The sequence below is a fragment of the Dermacentor andersoni genome, chromosome 3 (assembly GCF_023375885.2).
Source record: "Dermacentor andersoni chromosome 3, qqDerAnde1_hic_scaffold, whole genome shotgun sequence".
Classification (NCBI taxonomy): Eukaryota; Metazoa; Arthropoda; class Arachnida; order Ixodida; family Ixodidae; genus Dermacentor; species Dermacentor andersoni.
Window position 1 is genome coordinate 193,197,080 of NC_092816.1, and position 19,709 is coordinate 193,216,788.

Consider the following 19,709-nt stretch of genomic DNA (forward strand, 5'->3'; position numbering starts at 1 on the left):
GCGTAAGACAGCTGACATAAGGAAGTATAATATGGATAGAATTGAACATGCTCTGAGGAACGGAGGAAGCCTAAAAGCAGTGAAGAAGAAACTAGGAATTGGCAAGACTCAGATGTATGCGTTAAGAGACAAAGCCGGCAATCTCATTACTAATATGGATGAGATAGTCCAACTGGCTGAGGAGTTCTATAGAGATTTATACAGTACCAGTGGCACGCACGACGATAATGGAAGAGAAAATAGTCTAGAGGAATTCGAAATCCCACACGTAACGCCGGAAGAAGTAAAGAAAGCCTTGGGAGATATGCAAAGGGGGAAGGCAGCTGGGGAGGATCAGGTAACAGCAGATTTGTTGAAGGATGGTGGGCAGATTGTTCTAGAGAAACTGGCCACCCTGTATACGCAATGCCTCATGACCTCGAGCGTACCGGAATCCTGGAAGAACGCTAACATAATCCTAATCCATAAGAAAGGGGACGCCGAAGACTTGAAAAATTATAGACCGATCAGCTTACTGTCAGTTGCCTACAAGCTATTTACTAAGGTAATAGCAAATAGAATCAGGAACACCTTAGGCTTCTGTGAAGCAAAGGACCAGGCAGGATTCCGTAAAGGGTACTCAACAATAGACCATATTAGCACTATCAATCAGGTGACAGAGAAATGTGCGGAACATAACCAACCCTTATAAATAGCTTTCATTGATTACGAGAAAGCGTTTGATTCTGTCGAAACCTCAGCAGTCATGGAGGCATTACGGAATCAGGGTGTAGATGAGCCGTATGTAAAAATACTGAAAGATATCTATAGCGGCTCCACAGCCACCGTAGTCCTCCATAAAGAAAGCAACAAAATCCCAATAAAGAAAGGTGTCAGGCAGGGAGATACAATCTCTCCTATGCTATTCACAGCGTGTTTACAGGAGGTATTCAGAGACCTGGATGGGGAAGAATTGGGGATAAAAGTTAATGGAGAATACCTTAGTAAGTTGCGATTCGCTGATGATATTGCCTTGCTTAGTAACTCAGGGGACCAATTGCAGTGCATGCTCACTGACCTGGAGAGGCAAAGCAGAGGAGAGGGTCTCAAAATTAATCTGCAGAAAACTAAAGTAATGTTTAACAGTCTCGGAAGAGAACAGCAATTTACAATAGGTAGCGAGGCACTGGAAGTGGTAAGGGAATACATCTACTTAGGGCAGGTAGTGACGGCAGATCCGGATCATGAGACGGAAATAATCACAAGAATAAGAATGTGCTGGGGTGCGTTTGGCAGGCATTCTCAGATCATGAACAGCAGGTTGCCATTATCCCTCAAGAGAAAAGTGTTTAATAGCTGTGTCTTACCAGTACTCACCTACGGGGCAGAAACCTGGAGGCTTACGAAAAGGGTTCTACTCAAATTGAGGACGACGCAACGAGCTATGGAAAGAGGAATGATAGGTGTAACGTTAAGGGATAAGAAAAGAGTAGATTGGGTGAGGGAACAAACGCTAGTTAATGACACCTTAGTTAAAATCAAGAAAAAGAAATGGGCATGGGCAGGACATGTAATGAGGAGGGAAGATATCCGATGGTCATTAAGGGTTACGGACTGGATTCCAAGGGAAGGGCAGCGTAGCAGGGGGCGGCAGAAAGTTAGGTGGGCGGTTGAGATTAAGAAGTTTGCAGGGACGACATGACTACAATTAGTACATGACCAGGGTTGTTGGAGAAGTATGGGAGAGGCCTTTGCCCTGCAGTGGGCGTAACCAGGCTGATGATGATGATGATGATGAGGATGACTTGACGCTGAAAGAAACAGGCAGCTTCAAGAAGAGGCGGTACAGAAAGGGCATCATCAGTGAAGAGTCCGAAGGAGACATTTTGGCTTTCATGACTGCAAACCCTCATTCCAGCGTGCGTGATGTGAGTGGCGAGGTCGGCATTTCAAAGTCTTCAGTGTCAAGAGTTATTATGAAGGCTGAAATGCACCCGTATCACCTCAAACTGCATCAACTGCTGCAAGAAAGACTTTCAATAGCACCCTGATTTCTGAAAATGATCCTTGTGAATAGGATGAAATACCGGATTTTGTTGACGAAGTGCTCTAGACAGATGAGGCGACCTTGTACAGAAATTCTCAAGTGAACATCCATAATGCGCATTATTGGAGCGATACGAACGCGCATTAGGTCGCGTAGACCATACACCAGTACCAATGGTCATTCAGCGTGTGGTGCGGTATCTTTGACGGAGTATCTTTGGCCCCATATTTTTTGGCATCGTGCTCACTGCTAAACCGTACGTGAACGACATCTTGGAAGGCTGAGTCGAAGATTTTCGCTGTGATCTTCCTTTTGGGTTTTTAAAGCGAACGTGGTATCAGCACGACGGTACACCACCTCACAGCAGCATCCTTGCCGCAGCCTGGCTTGACGAAGCCTTCAAACGCCAGTGGCTCGGGTGGCATGGACTAGTGGCATGGCCTCCAAGGTCACAGGACTTGACACCTCTTGACTTCTTCTTGCGGGGGCATGTGAAAGACCGAGTGTACCGCAAACCTAGAACTACACCAGAAGCGCTAAAGGCAGAGATTCCTGATGCCTGCAGCGCGATACCGTCTTGCGTCATCAAAAAAGCTACATAGAACGTGCTCAAAAGGTGCGATTACTGCATTATGGCAGAGGGCGACTTGTTTGAACCCATTCTTTAGACAGACAGCACAGCGAATAAATATCTGCAACCTCTATCCTTGAAGAGAGCCATCTGTGTGAAACTTTTGTACTACGTGGTTCTCTGCCGACAAGGTATGGACAGGAAGCTAAAAAGCAACCTTCCGCGTCAGTTTATAATTCTTCCTTTTTGTGACAACCAGCGTAATTCATATGGCTTTATCAAGCTTGTTATACTGCGTGTTTGCTTGTTGGGGTCTTGCTGCCAAATTCGAACTCATGAGCTTGTCATTTTTCCTCCGCATGCATTCTGCTGGCGTGAGAGTGCAATTAACGCCGCAGAAACTGGAGCCGTGCTCTATTTCAACTGCCACCCGAACCCACTGGCGTTTATCTCGGAAGCAAGCAGAACGCGAAGCTCTGTCGTGGTTAACGAAAGGCGCGAAGCCAGCGATGTTTTTAGAAAGCACGTTTGAGAGGGCTGTAATTATGGCGCATTCGGTCCCACGAGCGTGCTGTCACGTGGTATTTTTTAAACTGTGCTCGGTTTCATTTCTCCCTAATAAAAACGGCTACGCTTAGTCTATCTCGTTGGAAGTGGCTGAGTTGGACAATATTTGTGGAGCTTCACAACTTTCCTATTGACGCCTGAACGTTTCAAGCTATATTTAGAAAGTTAATTTGCTAAATTACTCAAAAAAAGACGAGGAAAAATGGTACTGTAAGATTACATAAACGCTAACAACATCCATGTGAGTTCTTTTCTGAAGAACGCATAGAGTGTTTTCAAAATCTTAGTCCAAGTTAGCTGGGACACCCTGTATATGTATATAATGGTTTTGGTATTTGATTGTTCAACACATTCATGCCGTAAGACCCGCCATCGTTCCACGCAGTATATTATTACACTTTATAATCCGTCGAACTTAGGTTGAACACAGAAAGTTAGTTTTGAGCTTTCAAATATGATTAGGTGGTCTCAAAAAAAGTGGGCGTGATGCCACAAGAGAAACGTGAAATTGTTTATGGCCGGAACTGCATAGCGCCGGCCTTCTCCGCAATGCCAGCGTGTATAACGTACCCCGTCCGTCGTCTTCTACAGCTCTTAGCAGCGAGGCATAAAAGGCGATCATCCCTACCAACAGAGGGCATATGTAATGAATAAATGCTTTATGTACGTGGATGCATTCACAAAGAAAATTTTGCCTCAGCTGTTCTATTTTTCAGCTGCAGCCAAAAGTGCCTGCTTCCAAAAGAGGGCGGGGGAGGGGGGCAAATGGTCAGGGATACTTCGCCCTTCCACTTCTGATAAGGGGGGGGGGGGCATGTGACCTCCTTGCCTCCTCCCCCCCTGGTAATTACGCCTATGCGCATTCCACAATGCACCCACCTCTCCTTGTTCTTGCCCTCAATAAATCCAGAGGAAAATGCTCACTGTGCCATGCAAATTCATATAATGCGCAATAAGAAGTGCTTATAGCGCAAGACGCTGTGAAGCTGCGACTTTCATATGCTAGTAACTTCCTGTAGTGATGCTGCGTTAGACTGCGTTGCTGATATTTTTTGCTCTAAAATCAGCCGCACACTATTTTGGCATTAGCACTAGCTAAGTGAAGGCGTCACCAGCAGATGTTATTGCATTTTGACTAAGAAAACGCACCAGTTAGCTTGTGGAAAAGCTTGTAATTTCTTTGGAACAATTACTTCAAAATGTGAATTTAAATGAAGGAGGCAAAGCCGGTAACACTGATCTTAACTACGTGCTCTTAACAGATTAAATGACTCGTTTTTTATTGAAATGAAAATAAAAGAAAGAGACGTAGTCACCTTATAATGGTGACGGCTACTCCTTTTCGCATAGCGGAAACAACTATAACATTATGTAGGAAAATGCAAAGAAATCACTTCATACGGTCAGAAATCAACAGCACAGTCCTATACGCGCATGAACATAACAGTATAAAAGTCGAATGCAAGTTGCACCACAATGAGTTCGTCATTTATTTTGTTTACTGATTAGCCTTGTGGCATAAAAGCAACAATTGGGAAAACAGGGTGTCATAGTGGAGCCATAAGGCTCTACATTTATATTGAATACGTGCGGTTGCATTGAAGTGCACCAAAATCAAAAGGCATGGCCGCTTTCTGGATCAAACGCCTTTCGGTTCAAGCTACATGCGTACATGCCCGGTGCTATAAGCACCGAGTCATGACGGTACGTTCATACTGCTTTCAACACATACGTTTAATGCATTTGTAGTGATAAGCCACTGGTTTTTCTCTCATTGTCCAGATCAATCCTCAGTCCGTCTTGCCGACGCTGGTCGACGATGGCTTTGTCCTTTGGGAAAGGCAAGTGACTTCTGATTTTGTGTACAAATTACTTCGCGTAACTGGGCATCGTTGTAAATATTTCTTTGTTAAAAGCTGGTATGCTTCGGGCAACTGTTGGGTCATTTTGCTGCTAAACAGGAAACTTTAGCTGATCCTAAAGCGACATTGGTAATCGTGCCTAGAAAGTGTGCTTCATTGGCATTTCCATGGAATGCCAGTATTAGTGCGTCCCGAAACAAAATTGTTGGTGATGAAAGCTGTCAGTACAAGTGACCTTGACAACATGGCACAAGCGTGCGTCGTCCATTTTAGCAATGCACGCTTGTTTTATCGAGTCTGCACGCACACGCCGCTGTTTCATTTGTTTGCTGTACTGAGGAATTCACTCCACGTAGCGCAAAGAACAGTATGTAAAGAAATCGCAGTCTTTGCAAATTCATAGCGTATTGACACTTTAAGCTTGCCATCTTTTTTTATCTCTTAAGTTTACACAGCCTCATTATGAAAACTACACTTGATACCTGGACAAACAGCGACACTAATAAAGATCATAATAAAACCAGTCACCGTTATTTGCCAAGTGGCGTAATTCTTGTGTTGAGGCATTCTGCCAATGGATGTTTGCTTTAGCATAGAAAAATTTAAAGCCCCTAAATGGGGAATCTGGTGTTCCCTTTCGAGGTTCTGTTGCCTTAAGCGATAAGCGACTGGCTACTGAATAATTGTTTCATGTGGTGAGTGTGTTGCCAGGTGATCGACGAGAGTTTGCCAAGAAGCCATTAAGGTCAGAAAAAAAAATAAATATTTAAGGCATCATGAGTTGTATGACATGAACTCATATCACCTGTGAACGGGCTTTACGTTTCTTTCTTTTTAATCACCCACCGTGATTGCTTAGTGGCTATGGCGTTGGGCTCCTAAGCATGAGTTCACGGGATCAAATCCCGGCCGCGGCGGGCACATTTCGAAGGGCGCGGAATGCGAAAACACCCGTGCTCTTAGATTTCGGTGTACCTTAAAGAACCGCAGGTGGTGAGCATTCCCGGCGTGCCTCCCGATCAGACCGTAGACTTGGCACGCGAAACGCCATAATTTTTTAATGTTCTTTTAACAAATTGATCTGTTCAGTGACCACGAAAAGTTCATCTTTTCTTGTACTGTAACCGTACTCGTTTGCAAAACGTTTTCTTGTGGCGGTCATCTTTATATTAGAACACTGCATACGACAAGCCTTTAGTCACACCAGCACTGTGTCGCAAATAACATGTACAATCACATTTGGTGATGTGTACCAGCATAATGTCCTAAACTTCCATCAGCTAGTTCGAAAATTCACTTTTCTGTGAGGTGAAACAACCGTCCCCTGTCTTTAACAACAAACAAAACATAGGTAGCAGTACCTAATTTTACTTACTATAAGCATACCACGCAATTCTGTTATACTAGCTCGTAGATGACTGCGCGGGTTGTATTGCCTCAAGAATTAGGTTCGATAGCTGCAAATTTTGGGATCACTAGGAAGAGAGAAAGAGAATTAAATATGATGCGGAAGGCAGGTAGGCTAACTTGAAGATAGATATCAAGTTTGCTACTCTGCACTGGGCGAGAGGTAATAGGAGATAAAAATGTAACAAAGAGATGCCCACACATATAGAGAGACAGAAAAAAAAAACACACGCACACATAAGGGCACGCGGTAGCGTCACAGTCATTCAAACAGGTTTATTGACCGGAGGAACTTCAATAACATATTCGTCGCCGTCTTGTGGGAAGACCACATCAGTCGCCACTCCAAGAATGCCTGTTCAGAAAGAGCTTGGTCGTCAAGGCGTGTCAACGCCATCCCGAGCGACTCTCTGGGAGCTGTACCAAGAACAATAACAGAGGATATTGTCACGAAGTTGTGACGGTAAAGAACACAGTAGAAATACTTTGAGTGACGAAACTAACGTTTATTGGGTGAACCTGTGCCCACAAAAAACAGGCTACATTTAATGCACAACGATAGCAGCGAACATAGTCGGCGGTCATCGAAATCTGATCTGCAGGTCAAGCGCGTCGGCTTTTACACGCCCGTCAGCGAAGGTTCCAGCGTATTCGCTGGTGCACGCGAGTCTTTCAGATGGTTCTACGCCATTCGTGTGGCGCATACATGAAATCAGATTGCCCAAGGTTCGGTGACAACAGACAGCGTACTGAACCATTGATGACATTCGAGAAACATCTGATACATGCAGGCGCGTCCTGTGCTGTGCGATAACATTTGTTAGGCGGTGACACTTGGTCACCCGATAAAGATAAACGAGTACACGTGTTAATACCCCCCTCTTACAAATCATCGTCCTGATGCTGCAAACAAAGGAAATTAATAAACAAATGCACCCGGAGTAACCAAACAACAAAATAACAAAATTCGTCAGCGTGCGTAAAAGGGCTTAAGACGCACCCCATGGACCACTTCTGATCGGCACGGCGCCACTGTGATTGCGAAATGCCGTCTCGCACGACCTCATAGTCCAATGCGCTAATACGTCGGATGATCTTGTAGAGTCCGAAAGAGCGCCGCCATAGTGTCTCACTGAGTCCTCGGCGTATCGGGGTCCAAACCGCAACGCAATAGGCGGGCTGGTATTCCACGTAGCGTCGTTGAAGAATATAGTGTCGGCTGCCGGTCCTGTGCTGGTTATTGATGCGAAGGTGGGCGAGCTGTCGCGCGTCTTTGGCGCGCTAGAGATAGGCGGTGACGTCGACAGTTTCTTCGTCGGTGACGTACGGCAGCATAGCGTCGAGAGTCGGCGTCAGGTTCCTTCCGCAAACTAGCATCCCACGTCTTGCGTTCAATGCCGACCGTTCGTCTGCGGGTGGTAGGCAGTTGTCCTCCTGTGGCTTGTCTGGCTGTATTGCAGAATGGTTTGGGCGAGCTCCATTGTAAAGGCCGTTCCTCTGTCGGTGATGACGACTTCTGCGGCCACATGTCACAGCAGGATGCTCTCAGCGAAGAATTTTGCCCCTTACGCTGCACTACCTTTCCGCATAGCTTTTCTTTCAGCGAAGCGGGGGGGTAGACCGTCGCCACGACAATCCACTTGTTTCCAGATGTTCCCATCGCAATAGTTCGCAACAAATCCATCCCGATTTGGTGAAATGGTCGGCAAGGTGGCTCGATCGGCTGTAGTAATCGCGATGGCCTCATAGGTGGTGCTTTGCGTCGTTGGCAGTCACGGCAAGCCTTGACATGATGGGCGACGTCGGCGGTCAGGTGCGGCCAGTAACACTTCTATTGTATTCTTGAAAGTGTAAGGGAAAACCCGAGGTGCCGGGCTGTGTGATCGTCATGCAAGGCCTGCATGGCTTCTGAACGGAGTGCTCCAGTCGCAAGGAGGAGGAAGTTTGCACGGGCTTGGGAGAAGTTCTTCTTCACCAGGACGTCATTTCTCAAGAAGAACGAAAACAATCTATGCCTAAATATCCTCCGGACAAAGTCGGTCCTGCCTTCCAAGTACTCAGAAAGGCTTCTTAGCTCGGGGTCCGCTGGCTGCTGCTCGGTAAAGTCGTCTGTGCTTATTGTTGCTAAAGAAACGTCGTCGTCTTGGTCATGATATAATCTAGACCGTGTGAGGTCGGTCTTCACCGCAGGAATCAAGAACAGACGACAAAGCCGGGCAGAGCGAGGATGAAAAAGAGTGCAAAGGATTGTATTCACTTCATTGGTACATGGATGTGGCTCTCACCTGAGTCTCGAGCGGTATCTTTAACACGTGGGCCCGCACGGCCTTAAATAACCACTGGCGGTCCTGTCGTCATCGTCCTCTTCTTCCGGAGCCTGTGGAGTAGTAGTGCTTTTCGGGGTCATGATTGTCATGAAAGCCATGTTTGTTTAGAGACTACCTAGCAATAGCGTTAATCACAAACTCAACATGGACAAACAAAAAGCTTTCGAAGAAAAGCAAAGACGAAAAGGGGACCTTTACAAGAAACCAGAAACTTATCGATGCGCCTAAGTTGAAAATTATGAACGAATAATGCGAACTTCATTGGATCGTTGTCTAAAAGCTTTCGGGCGTCGCTGAAGGCATCAAAGAGCGCCGGGTATACGCTGCCCTCTGTCGTCGTCTGCCACTTTGTGTGCCCGCGGTTTGCCTTTGTTACTCGAAAATGAGCCTCCTTTTTCCCTCACTCTCTCGGCGCATTCTTGTGCAATGACAGCCTCACTGGTCCTGTTTGCACACGCATATATCCGCCCGGTTGAACCTTTCAGCCGCACTCCTACTCGCGGAGACGCGTTCTGATTTGTTGTTACGTGACGCCTTCGTTTTCTCACCTGCCACAACGAGCCCTTTGAAGTTCTGCGTGATGGCCTGTACACTTGTCTTACTAGCTGTGGTGTGTCGAATACTTGGCTCGCTTGTTCTTGCGCTGTTTAACTAATTTTTGCCATACCAGGCGGCCGCCTAATGCGGCTTTCAAGTTCCCGAGCGTCGGGTTCCTGCCCTGTTAGATCGCAATGACATTATAATCTCCTTCTGAGGATTCTGGAAAGTCGCCCAAGTGCGGAGTTACGAGAGAGTTTTTCAGCACCTCCTTGAACCTTTTGGGAGTGTTTAAACGTGTCTCGTCTCCCCAAGGAACCACCTGCGGGATAGTCCTTGTTTCTACTTTGGCGACGAAATCACTCCCTTCTTCCGTCGCGATTCCTTCAACCACTTTCAGTGAATCTGAACAGCTTTCGCAATGTCTAAGTGCCAAATTAGTCTCGCATTTGTCGGGTAGCCCTTGCTGTGGTATTTTCCTACTGACCCGGATGTCTCCTTGCTAGCGCCTTTTTCACTGATTTCACTAGATAGGGGCTGTGCTTCTTGAGCGTCTATGTCATTAGGCATATATTTGTCTTCGTTGCCGTGATTTTCTCTGCCGCGATCTCTCGAGCCTTGCAATGCGTGAGAGCTTAGACCATAGGGTCGCCGAAACTCGGCCCCTTCTTTTTCATCATCACTTCCGAGTAACTTGAAAATAAGTAGGGATAGTGTTTCGACAGATTTGGCGATACTGCTGCTTCAGTTAGCAATAATCCAAACGGCCCTTCAATCTTTACGCTGCTATGGGCAGGCAAATACCATTCTTCTTGGCCACCTGCCGGATCCACGCATATTCCCTGGTAAAATCCTCAGGCTTCACAAACACAGGGTGGACAGTGTCCATTGTCGCAGCTGAGTCCCTAAGTACCATGTACTGCTAGGCCGCGAGTGTAGGGTTCTAAGAGGACCAAGTTGTCATCGCCGTCCGTCGCCAAAGAAAAAAAAAAAGCAATTCTAGGCTTCCTATAGCCGATTGACAGGTGTCCAGGCTCCTGGCAACGGAAACAGACGATCAATTTTCCAGCCTCAAACACATTTTCTGTTTTTCTTTCGTCTTTTACTGCGGTGTTATTCTCTCCTGAAATATCGGTCTTTGGTCCCACCTTCAGATTTCTCGTTGTGAAAGGGCGGCCTTTTTTATTCTTTACTGAATTTAGTGAATGGCTTGACCCGCGTTTTATAGGATTCGCGACGTGCCGCGAATTCATCTGCTAGTACTGCAGTACGTTCCAAGTCCTTTTCGCCCGACCTATCTTGAATCCACAGGCGCATGTTGTCGCTCAAGGAGCCACAGAGCTGCTCTAAGCAGGCTAACTCAATGACCTCGTCATCACAACCTAACGCGTCTTCCCCTTTTAGCCACTCAATTAAATTGGCTTTCAGCCTGTAAGTGAAATCTTGAAAAGGTTCGCCCGGGGTTCTAGGTGCTTCACGAAAACGACGACGGAAAGCCTCCACTGAAATTGGATATTTCCTTAGCAACGCAGCTTTAGCTTCCTGATAGTCATATGCGTCGTCTCTCGTTACCCTTGCAATTATTTCCGTTGCTTTGCCAGGAAGAACAGTCGGAATATGTTGTGAGCAACCTTCTAGAGCCAACCTGTTTTTCTCGCACGTTCTTTCAAAAGTAACTAGAAATAATCACATGTCATCGTTTACCTTGTACGACGGCATGAGATCCCATATTTTTACTCCTGCTTCACCTGAACGTTTTTCATTTATTGAGATGTTATTTGCAGATTGCATGGCCAGATTCCGCTGTACGTCTAGTTCCTTTAGCTTTAGTTCGTGAGTTCTTTCTCTTTCTTCTGCAGCTTTCTGGTGCTCTCATTCCTCTCTTTCTGCAGCTTTAGTATGCACTTGTGCCTGTCTTTCTGCAGCTCTCTGCTGCTCTCGTTCCTCCCTTTCTGCAGTTGCCCTTTCATCATCTCTTTGACTTTCCTCTGCAGCTCTTTCCCTTTCCTCTGACGCGTTTTGTTAATCTTTTTGCCTTTCTTGTGGTGCTCTTTGACTTTCCTCTGCAGCTTTATGGTCAGCTTTCGCAGCTCGGTTCTCGATCTCTTTCCATGCTTCTGAAATTCCGTCTTCATGAGCCCCGCACTTCTCAATCACCTCAAAAAGGTGCAGCTTTCTCTGACTTTTCCCGACCTCAATTCCCAGCTCTTCACATAGTAATAACAATTCTGGCTTTTTCCGTTTGCTTAAATCCCATGGCTAATGCCGAACGAGGAATTTCTTACTCCGCCATGACGTGAGGAAGCTTTCAACAGGAGCATGCACATACGAAAACTAATTTGCAGTTTTAGAAAACACACGAGATAAAACTTGACAAATTCTCAAAGAAGTTCAGGCGCTCATCATTCTGCTGAAGTCAGGATGAAGGGTGGAGTATCCGTGTGCTGCCTACCAGTTGATATAATCTCGACCGGGTAAGGTAGGTCTTCACCGCAGGAATCAGGACACGATGACGAAGTCGGGCAGAGCAAGCATGAAAATGAGTGGAAAAGATTGTATTCACTACATTGGTAGATGGATGTGACTCTCCTCTGAATCTCAAGCGGTATTCCTAACACGTGGGCCCGCACGGCCTTGTAGCGCAGTCCTGTCGTCGTTGCCGTCGTTTTCCGGAACCTGTGGAGTAGCAGTGCTTTTCGCCGTCCACCCTTTTGTGTTACCTTGTGGATAGCGGGAGCGGGGAGGGGCGCCTTCGTGCTTTTTGGTTTACCTTGCAACCTTTTGTGTCAGCTCGGAGAACGGAGTGGGCGCCGTTTCGCCTTTTTGGTTTGTCTTGTACCCTTTGGTGTCAGCTCGGGGAAAAGAGTGTCGTCGATTCGGAGAAGAGGGCAATCATGTCAACGTGGGGAAGCCTGCCTGAACGCCTGTCACTCCCGACAGGTTAATCATATCAGTCATCTTTGGGAGGCGGGTCCAGAGGCGCGCGATACAGGCAGTCGGCGTGGGATTCTTTTCGACCGGACTTGTAAATTACACTGATGTCATATTCTTGCAGTCAGAGGCTCCACCGTGCCAGGCGTCCTAAAGGGTTCTTTAAGGTCGCTAGCCAGCACAAGGCGTGATGGTCGCTTACGACTCTGAATGGTCTGCGATATAGGTAAGGGGAACGTTTGCTGTAGACCCTATCATGGCAAAGCATTCCGTTTCGGTTGTAATTACCTTCCGTTCTTGACAGCGACGGGCTAGCGTAAGCTATCGCCCGTTCAAGTAAATATTTGCTCTAGACTAGTACGGCACCGAAAGCTAGGCTACTGGCGTCAGTGTGGATTTGTGTGACGCCGTCTTTTTCGAAGTGCGCAAGTACCGGTAGCGACTGCATGCGTCGTTTGAGTTCTTGAAATGCGTTGACTTGCGGGGTTTCCCACTTGAACTCGACATTACATTTAGTTAGATGTGTCAGCGGCGCAGCATTGCGTGAAAAGTCCTTGACAAAGCGCCTGTAGTAGGCGCACATGCTAAGGAATCTGCGCACTGCCTCCTTGTCGACGGGCTGCTGGCACTTTGCGATGATAGCTGTCTTCTGCGGGTCATTGCGTAGTCCAGACCTGCTGATGACGTGACTTAGGAAAAGCAGCTCCTCGTAAGCAAAGTCACATTTTTCCAGTTTCAAAGTGAGTCAGGAAAACATGATTGCCTTTAGTGCTGTTTTAAGGCGTCTCAGTTGCCTGTCGAAACTTGCAGAAAGAAACGACGACGTCATCCAAGGGGACGAGACAGGTCTGCCACTTCAACCCTGCTAACACCGTGTGCATCACGCGCTGCAACATTGCAGGCGCCGAGCACAGTCCGAATGGCATGACCACGAAATAGCGGCCCTCTGGCGCGATGAAGGCAGTCCTTTTGCGATGCCGCTCGTCGACTTCTATTTCCGCTATAGCCACTTGTGACATACATCGACGAGATGTATATGGTGTTGCAGATCTGATCCAATACGTCCTCTATCCGTAAAATGGGGTATGTGTTTCTTCGTAATCTTGTTCAATCGGCTATAATCGACGCAGAAACGTAGGGTTCCGCCCTTTTTCTGTACCAAGACTACAAGAGATACTCACGGGCTTTTCGACGGCTGGATGATGTCGTTGCGCAGCATTTTGGCGGCTTTTTGCCTTATAGCTTCACGTTCTCGAGTCGAAACTCGGTAAGGGCTCTGGCGAGCACACTCTTCGGTTATTATGCGATGATTTGCTACTGGTGTTTGTCGAATCCTCGATGACGTCGAAAAGCAGTCTTTGCGTCGTTGGTATGTCGTCGAGATAGTCTTATCGGCGTGTTTGTCGGTGGCGGATAATCTTCGTCAGTTAGACGAACAGCAACGGCACCTCCATCTGTTGCTGCTTTTGGTTTTCCGGATATTGGCTCGCAGACCGGCCCCAAGCTGGGCCAGTGCATGGTCGTCGGTGGGGAGACAGGTAGCGGTCTCGTGACGACGAACTGGACGCTCGTCGATGGCTCCACTTAGTGGCAGCGAGGTTGTCGGTGATACCGCGAGGCCGTTTGCCTAGTTGTGGATTGCGGCACGTTAACGGTGCCCCCTAGCAGGCCCATCTCCCGGTATGGTCATTGGCGGCCGTCGTGACCCGCTTCTTCGCAGCGGTAGCAGAGTGTTCGGCGGTGAGGAGCGCGCCAGACGTCGGTCTTGAGTAGTTTCGCTGGCTGACGGGTGTGCGAGCTGGTGGTGGCGGCGGCGTCTGACGAAGCAATCGCAGTGTCATGGGGCCCTGGCGCGGGCGCGGAGGGGCAATCTGGCGGCGGGCTACGGCGGCTTATTTCATCGCTTCCGGCTGGAGTTGTGGCGATGGCGGTTGCACTTCAGTAATGCCAAGTGATCGCTGGACCCCTTCCTTGATGTTGTCGGCGATTGAAACCATTTGAGGCTGCCAGCTTGGAAACAGCTTCTGCAGTTTCTCGCGAACGACCGCTCTGATGGTTTATCGCATGCCGCCAGTACCGAGTGCTTGAAAATCGGTGTAATTTCGGCGGTTATAATGCCTTGTGCGCATATCGAGCGTCTTCTGAATGGTTGTGGCTTCGGAAACAAATTCAGCAACAGTCATGGGCGGGTTGCGTATCAATCAGGCGAAGAGCTCTTGCTCATCAAGAAGCGAACTTTTTTCCGATCTGGCATGTCGGGGGGTCAGCGTGTGGTGAACAGACGAGTCATCTCATCCGTGAAGATTACGATGCTCTCGTTGGAAAGTTGCACTCGGGCTTTTAGCAGATCTTCAGCCCTTTCTTTGCGCACGACACTTGTGAAGAAGCCAATGTGGAACAAGTCCCATGTTGTCAGCGTCGATTATCGGTTCTCAAACCAAGCTATGGCGGCGTCTTCTAAGGCAAAGTATGGATTCCGCAGCTTGTTATTAGAGTACCAGCTGTTGAATATGGCGATTCTTTTGTAAGCCTTCAGCCAAGTAAGTCTCCAACCTAACGTGCGTCAAACCTACTCTACAACTTCAGACTTTGTACTCTTATCACCTCTTATATTTGGGTGGCTGCCTTGACGTATTCTACATATTCAGCACAGTAATGTCTCCCAGGAAATATCTGCATTTCATGGATTATTCTTGCCCAAGCTCGCGTTTGATAAGCCTAGTAAAAGGCGCACAAATACAATGCATGACGTGCACGCTCCTTGCGTTGAACGCCATGCAGTGTATATCCGGGAACGACAGCTCTAATACAGAATGTAAAAAATGCTGGCCTTCCTGTAATCGAGAGTAGATGCAAGCATGAAAACGCTACCGGCAACGCAGACTGGTTGCAGATGATACTGGCCACTATAATAAAATTCGTATATTACATGTTCACAACGGCACATTCCACCGCGCCACGCCGCACCACACAATAGTGTGCACTGGCCCGAATGGACACAATTGTTTCTTGTCAGAGAGAGTGACAGGAAACAACTGCGTCCATATGGCGTGGTGCCACCGCCTTCAACCGCTTTTCTTCTTCCATCAGTTGAGCGCGCTGATTGTCTGTCGCTACTGTTTCTTCTTGTCGCGTAGAAGTGGTCGGCTGCAAATGTGCGCCCTTAGGTAAGTGGCCGCGGTCCATGGTTGTGCAGTCACATTCGTGAGCGGCTGCATAATCCTGGCGTTGTGGGCACAGTTGAGCAGTCTTACGCTTTGGCGTATAATTCGCTAAACAATCGGTTTCCGGAAAACGCTTCCTACTTCAGCTTTCATTGGGCTGCGTTGCTCGGCTTAAGCATTTGCGATGGCGACCTCATTCAAATAAAGAACGATGCAGAAATGCATGCGGCCACGATGCGACGCAAGCCTGAAAGCTTACTGAGCCAAAATGAACCTCTTTTGAACTGAACTCCCTTGCTAGTCTCTTCTTGGCCAATCATCCGCATTGCGCCCGACGCTGCTGGATTGACCACGCAGCTTGGCGCCATCTCTCTAGGCGGCGCAAGACCCGCGACGCGGAGTGCACGCTTTTTTTGGCGCCAAACGATTACAAGCAAGTGTATGATGCCCTGTATCTGCCTTTTGAACGTCGCTATTGGAAATGACAAATTAAACTTCACCGTACTAGAAGTTACAGCTTGAATGATAGTGTAAACGAAGAATAGGAAGACAGCGGAAGCAACATTTTTGTAATTTGTCTTGGCACTAAACAGCGTATGCAATGCGGTCTTGTACATAGCGGGGGGAGGGTGGCAGAGACCGCATTTTCATAATTTAGACTGGTTGCCCTAATCACCTCATTTTGCTCTCTCTCCCTTGTCGTCTAGTGCCCGGATAACGGCTATGAAATTTGATTCAATGGCTCTTGAACTGGGGTAGAATAAATGGCTCTTGAATGTCGCCGACGGCGGTACATAAAAGCACTTCATGCTTAAAATGCGACTAGCATCGTTAGCCTACTTCGACCACATTGTTGTTTGCCTATTCAGCCGCAATCGCATGGCTCTGCTAAAAAAATGCTTTCTATGGTTGCTTTTGAGCCCGGTTCTTTGAACACACCAGCGCAGTGATGTGCCATTAGACCATGCGCACGCCTAGAATGCCCGAACAGCAACCAAGCCTGCTTGTACCGTGCAACTCAGCCCTTCGAGGCACTTCTCACGTGCGTCATGTCATATGCCACAAATTTCGTGCCAGAATTGAGAAAGCGCACTTTTTTATCTTGCAATGAGAATTCAGAGTTGTAGGCCTCAACAATATTTCTATGCAATCGTGGGGCTCTTCATTTGAATTCATATGCATGTAATCTCATGATGCACAGTGACGTTAAAGAAATTGTCGCAACACTGGAACGAAAACTAACTCTTCATTTTGCAAGATGTGCCAAGAAAAACGTGCGACATTTAAAGTGCAACGAAAGGGGCGCGACCAGTCGTAGATCGTCGAAGTGCGATCTTCGAACAAGACTCGCTGGATATTGATATGTCAAGCATCGTACGTTTGCGCGTAATCGCTCGTGCTCGCATATGCTCAACAATGTACACCACAATTTGTTTCGCACATGCAATATAATTAGACAAAGCTTCTTTCGCTATAGAATTGGCGACGTACGAGAAATATCCAGCACACGAAGGCGCATCTTACTTCGAGCGATAACATTGTAACAGTGGTTAGCCGATTAAAAGCGGTCACTGTTACACAAACGATGCACACGTCTCAGTACGCTGAACCTCACTGCAGGCGCACCCGCGCCTCAACCAATACGTAAGTAACAATGCCGCACGTTTATCAGAGCGCAGCTCTTAGGCGCCGGTTTCTGCGGTGAGAGAGAGAGAGAAACAACTTTATTGAGCCGAGCTCGACATCTTCTTAGACGCCGTCGATGGACGTGGTTCCCTCTTCACGGGACCCATATGCTTCCCTAGCCGCCTGGCCCCTGGAGATCTGGACGAGCTGGTCTTCCAGGGCGGTGCTGGTTAGCAAGGTCTCACATCGCTCGGTAAGGGTGGATGAGGGATGGGGTAGGGTAGCGGGGCAGTTAAGAGGTGGGGGGATCGCCTTGATGAAATCGCATACTCCAATGACGTGTTGGAGCGTGCCTAACTGAGTATTGCAGAAGTTACAATCCTCGTCGTACCTTTCCGGGTACATATTATTTTGAAGGTACGGGTGCGGGAAGGATCCTGCCTGCATTTGCCTGTATATCGCTTGCTCTTCTCTGCTAAGCGATCTGTGAGGATCGGGGTAACGGCGCCTCTCCGTCTTATAATGGTTCGCAATGTCTCTGTAACTAAATATGGACTGTGGCTCACCTTCCTCAACCCGGTGTTCCATCTCTCGGGCGAACTGGTGGGCAAGTTCGTTGCCCTCCAGCCCAGAGTGAGCCGGTGTCCATATCAACTCAACTTTCCTTTCAGGTACGTCGCGTTTACTTTGGAGAATATCTAGTGCCGCAAGAGACACCCACCCCTTCCTGTAGTTGTTATACGCCTTTTGCGAGTCGGTGACAATTCTTCCCACCTTGGGCTGCGCGAGTGCTAGCGCTATCGCGGCCTCTTCTGCCACCTCTGGAAAAAACGTCTTGATGGAGGCGCAGGTTACGAGCACATCTCGCGTCGTAACTGCCAGCGTTGCTTTCGATGAAAACTTGGGTAACGAAGCGTCTGTGAAGAGAGTGACCCCCTCTTCCTCTTCTACTACTTCACCCAAAGTCTCCGTCAAGGCTGCTATACGAGCCGCTCTGCGGCCGTCGTTACGACCCGACCTCATGTTTCTAGGCAGTGGATTACTGTGGATTTTATGCGCCCACAACCTGGGTAACGGCCCCGTTTCCTTCCGCTCTGCCTCTTGCCAGCCCAACTTGGCAAGAACGCGACGTCCCGCCGACGTCTGACTGAGTCGAACTCTTTGATTAGACAGATGAGCTTCTATTAACTCTTCGACGACGTTGTGCTTGGCCATGCCGAGAAGCTTGTCGGTCGAAGAATGCTTCGGAATGCCCAGCGCCATCTTGGTTGCCTTTCGTATAATGACGTTCAACTGGTCCCTGTCTTTCTTCAGTAACTTGAGGTACGGCGCCGCGTAAACGACGCGCGACGTCAAGAAGGCCTGGACGAGCGTCAGTACATTGTCCTCCTTCAATTCTGCAGTGAGCGTCGGCGTTACCGAGCGAACGAGTACAACAGCGAAGGATGAAAGAGCAACGCGGAGCGCAGCGGGGAAGAAGGCGGTGATAGCGAAAAGAGCGTGAGGACGAAAGCGGAGGAGCATGGTTCCCAGGAACGATGAGGCGTAACGCGCAGGAGGATGGCATGACAAAAACGTGAGCAAAAAATCGTCGTGCCGTGCAAGACATGTTTTGCGACTATCGCTACGAGATGGCGCCAGAGTACGGCGCGTACCCTGTTCACTCCTGTAGCTTTCTTTGGGCACTGCTTTTCACCGTCTAAGAAATGTCACATGTTATCCCTCGACGCACGACGCGCCTGCACGTAGCAACAGTTTTTTAATGTTATCGATAGATTTATCCGTTGGCTGTTGTCACCAAAGGTTTTCGAAATCTGATTGTACGCGTGATGCGCATTGTTTAGTGCTTTCTGGGAGCCCCGCAGGCACCAGCGATTACACTGGAACGTTCGGCGAGTGGTGCATAAAAGCCAGCGAGCTTGACCCACAGGTCAGGTTATCGACGATTGCCGACTCCGCTCGCCGTTATCCTTGTGCTTGAATGTTACCTGTTTTTGTAGGCACACGTCCGTCCGATAAAGAGTTGCATTTGTAACTCACAATTTCGACACTGTGTTGTTCTTTACTGTCACTACGACGTGACAATATAATCTAATATTAGAAGCATTTTACATGGCACGTGCACAGGACCGAGGGCACGTGCATTAGCTGCCCGTCAGTGGCACTTGCCGGAAAAGAGTTTGCTTTTGTGGCGCGACAGAGAGGTCGTGATGGTCACGGTGGTACTATTCGTGTTTCTATCTATAGAAACCCTGTTTATTCAAATAAGCATTTAGTTGGAAGTTAGCGCCTGTCCCTCGTACATGTTCTTCTTTTAGTCCGCGTCTTTGTAGCGCTGTCTTTTCTTCAAGAACATAACACTCCAAAGGTGAAGGTGTGATGTGGCCTTACGCATGATAAAAGGATAGGCCCATTTTTTTTTGCGGAACCCACTGTGACGTCAAACAACAATCATAACGTGTTAGAATTATATTCAGTGCCACAATTTCCAAAAGGAGTCATGTTTCAACATGGCGGCGCTCCTCCACACTACACCAGCATTTTTCGTGAGTTTCTGGATAGAGCATTTCCCCAGAGGTGGATAGGTAGGGGTCACGTCAAGTCATGGCCACCACGATCCCCGGATCTGACGCCATTAGACTTTTACTTGTGGGGATATGTGAAGCAACATGTGTTCAGTGAACGTATCAA

General features: G+C 48.0%; 1 protein-coding gene across 1 annotated transcript in view; it reads left to right on the forward strand.

The window, feature by feature from the left end:
• The window catches only part of LOC126524105 (glutathione S-transferase 1-like), a 76,281-nt gene that overhangs the window by 19,647 nt on the left and 36,925 nt on the right, over window positions 1-19,709 (forward strand). The window contains exon 4 of the mRNA XM_050172466.2: window positions 4,947-5,005. Coding sequence (XP_050028423.2) covers window positions 4,947-5,005 — 59 coding nt within the window. The remainder of the gene's footprint in view (window positions 1-4,946; window positions 5,006-19,709) is intronic.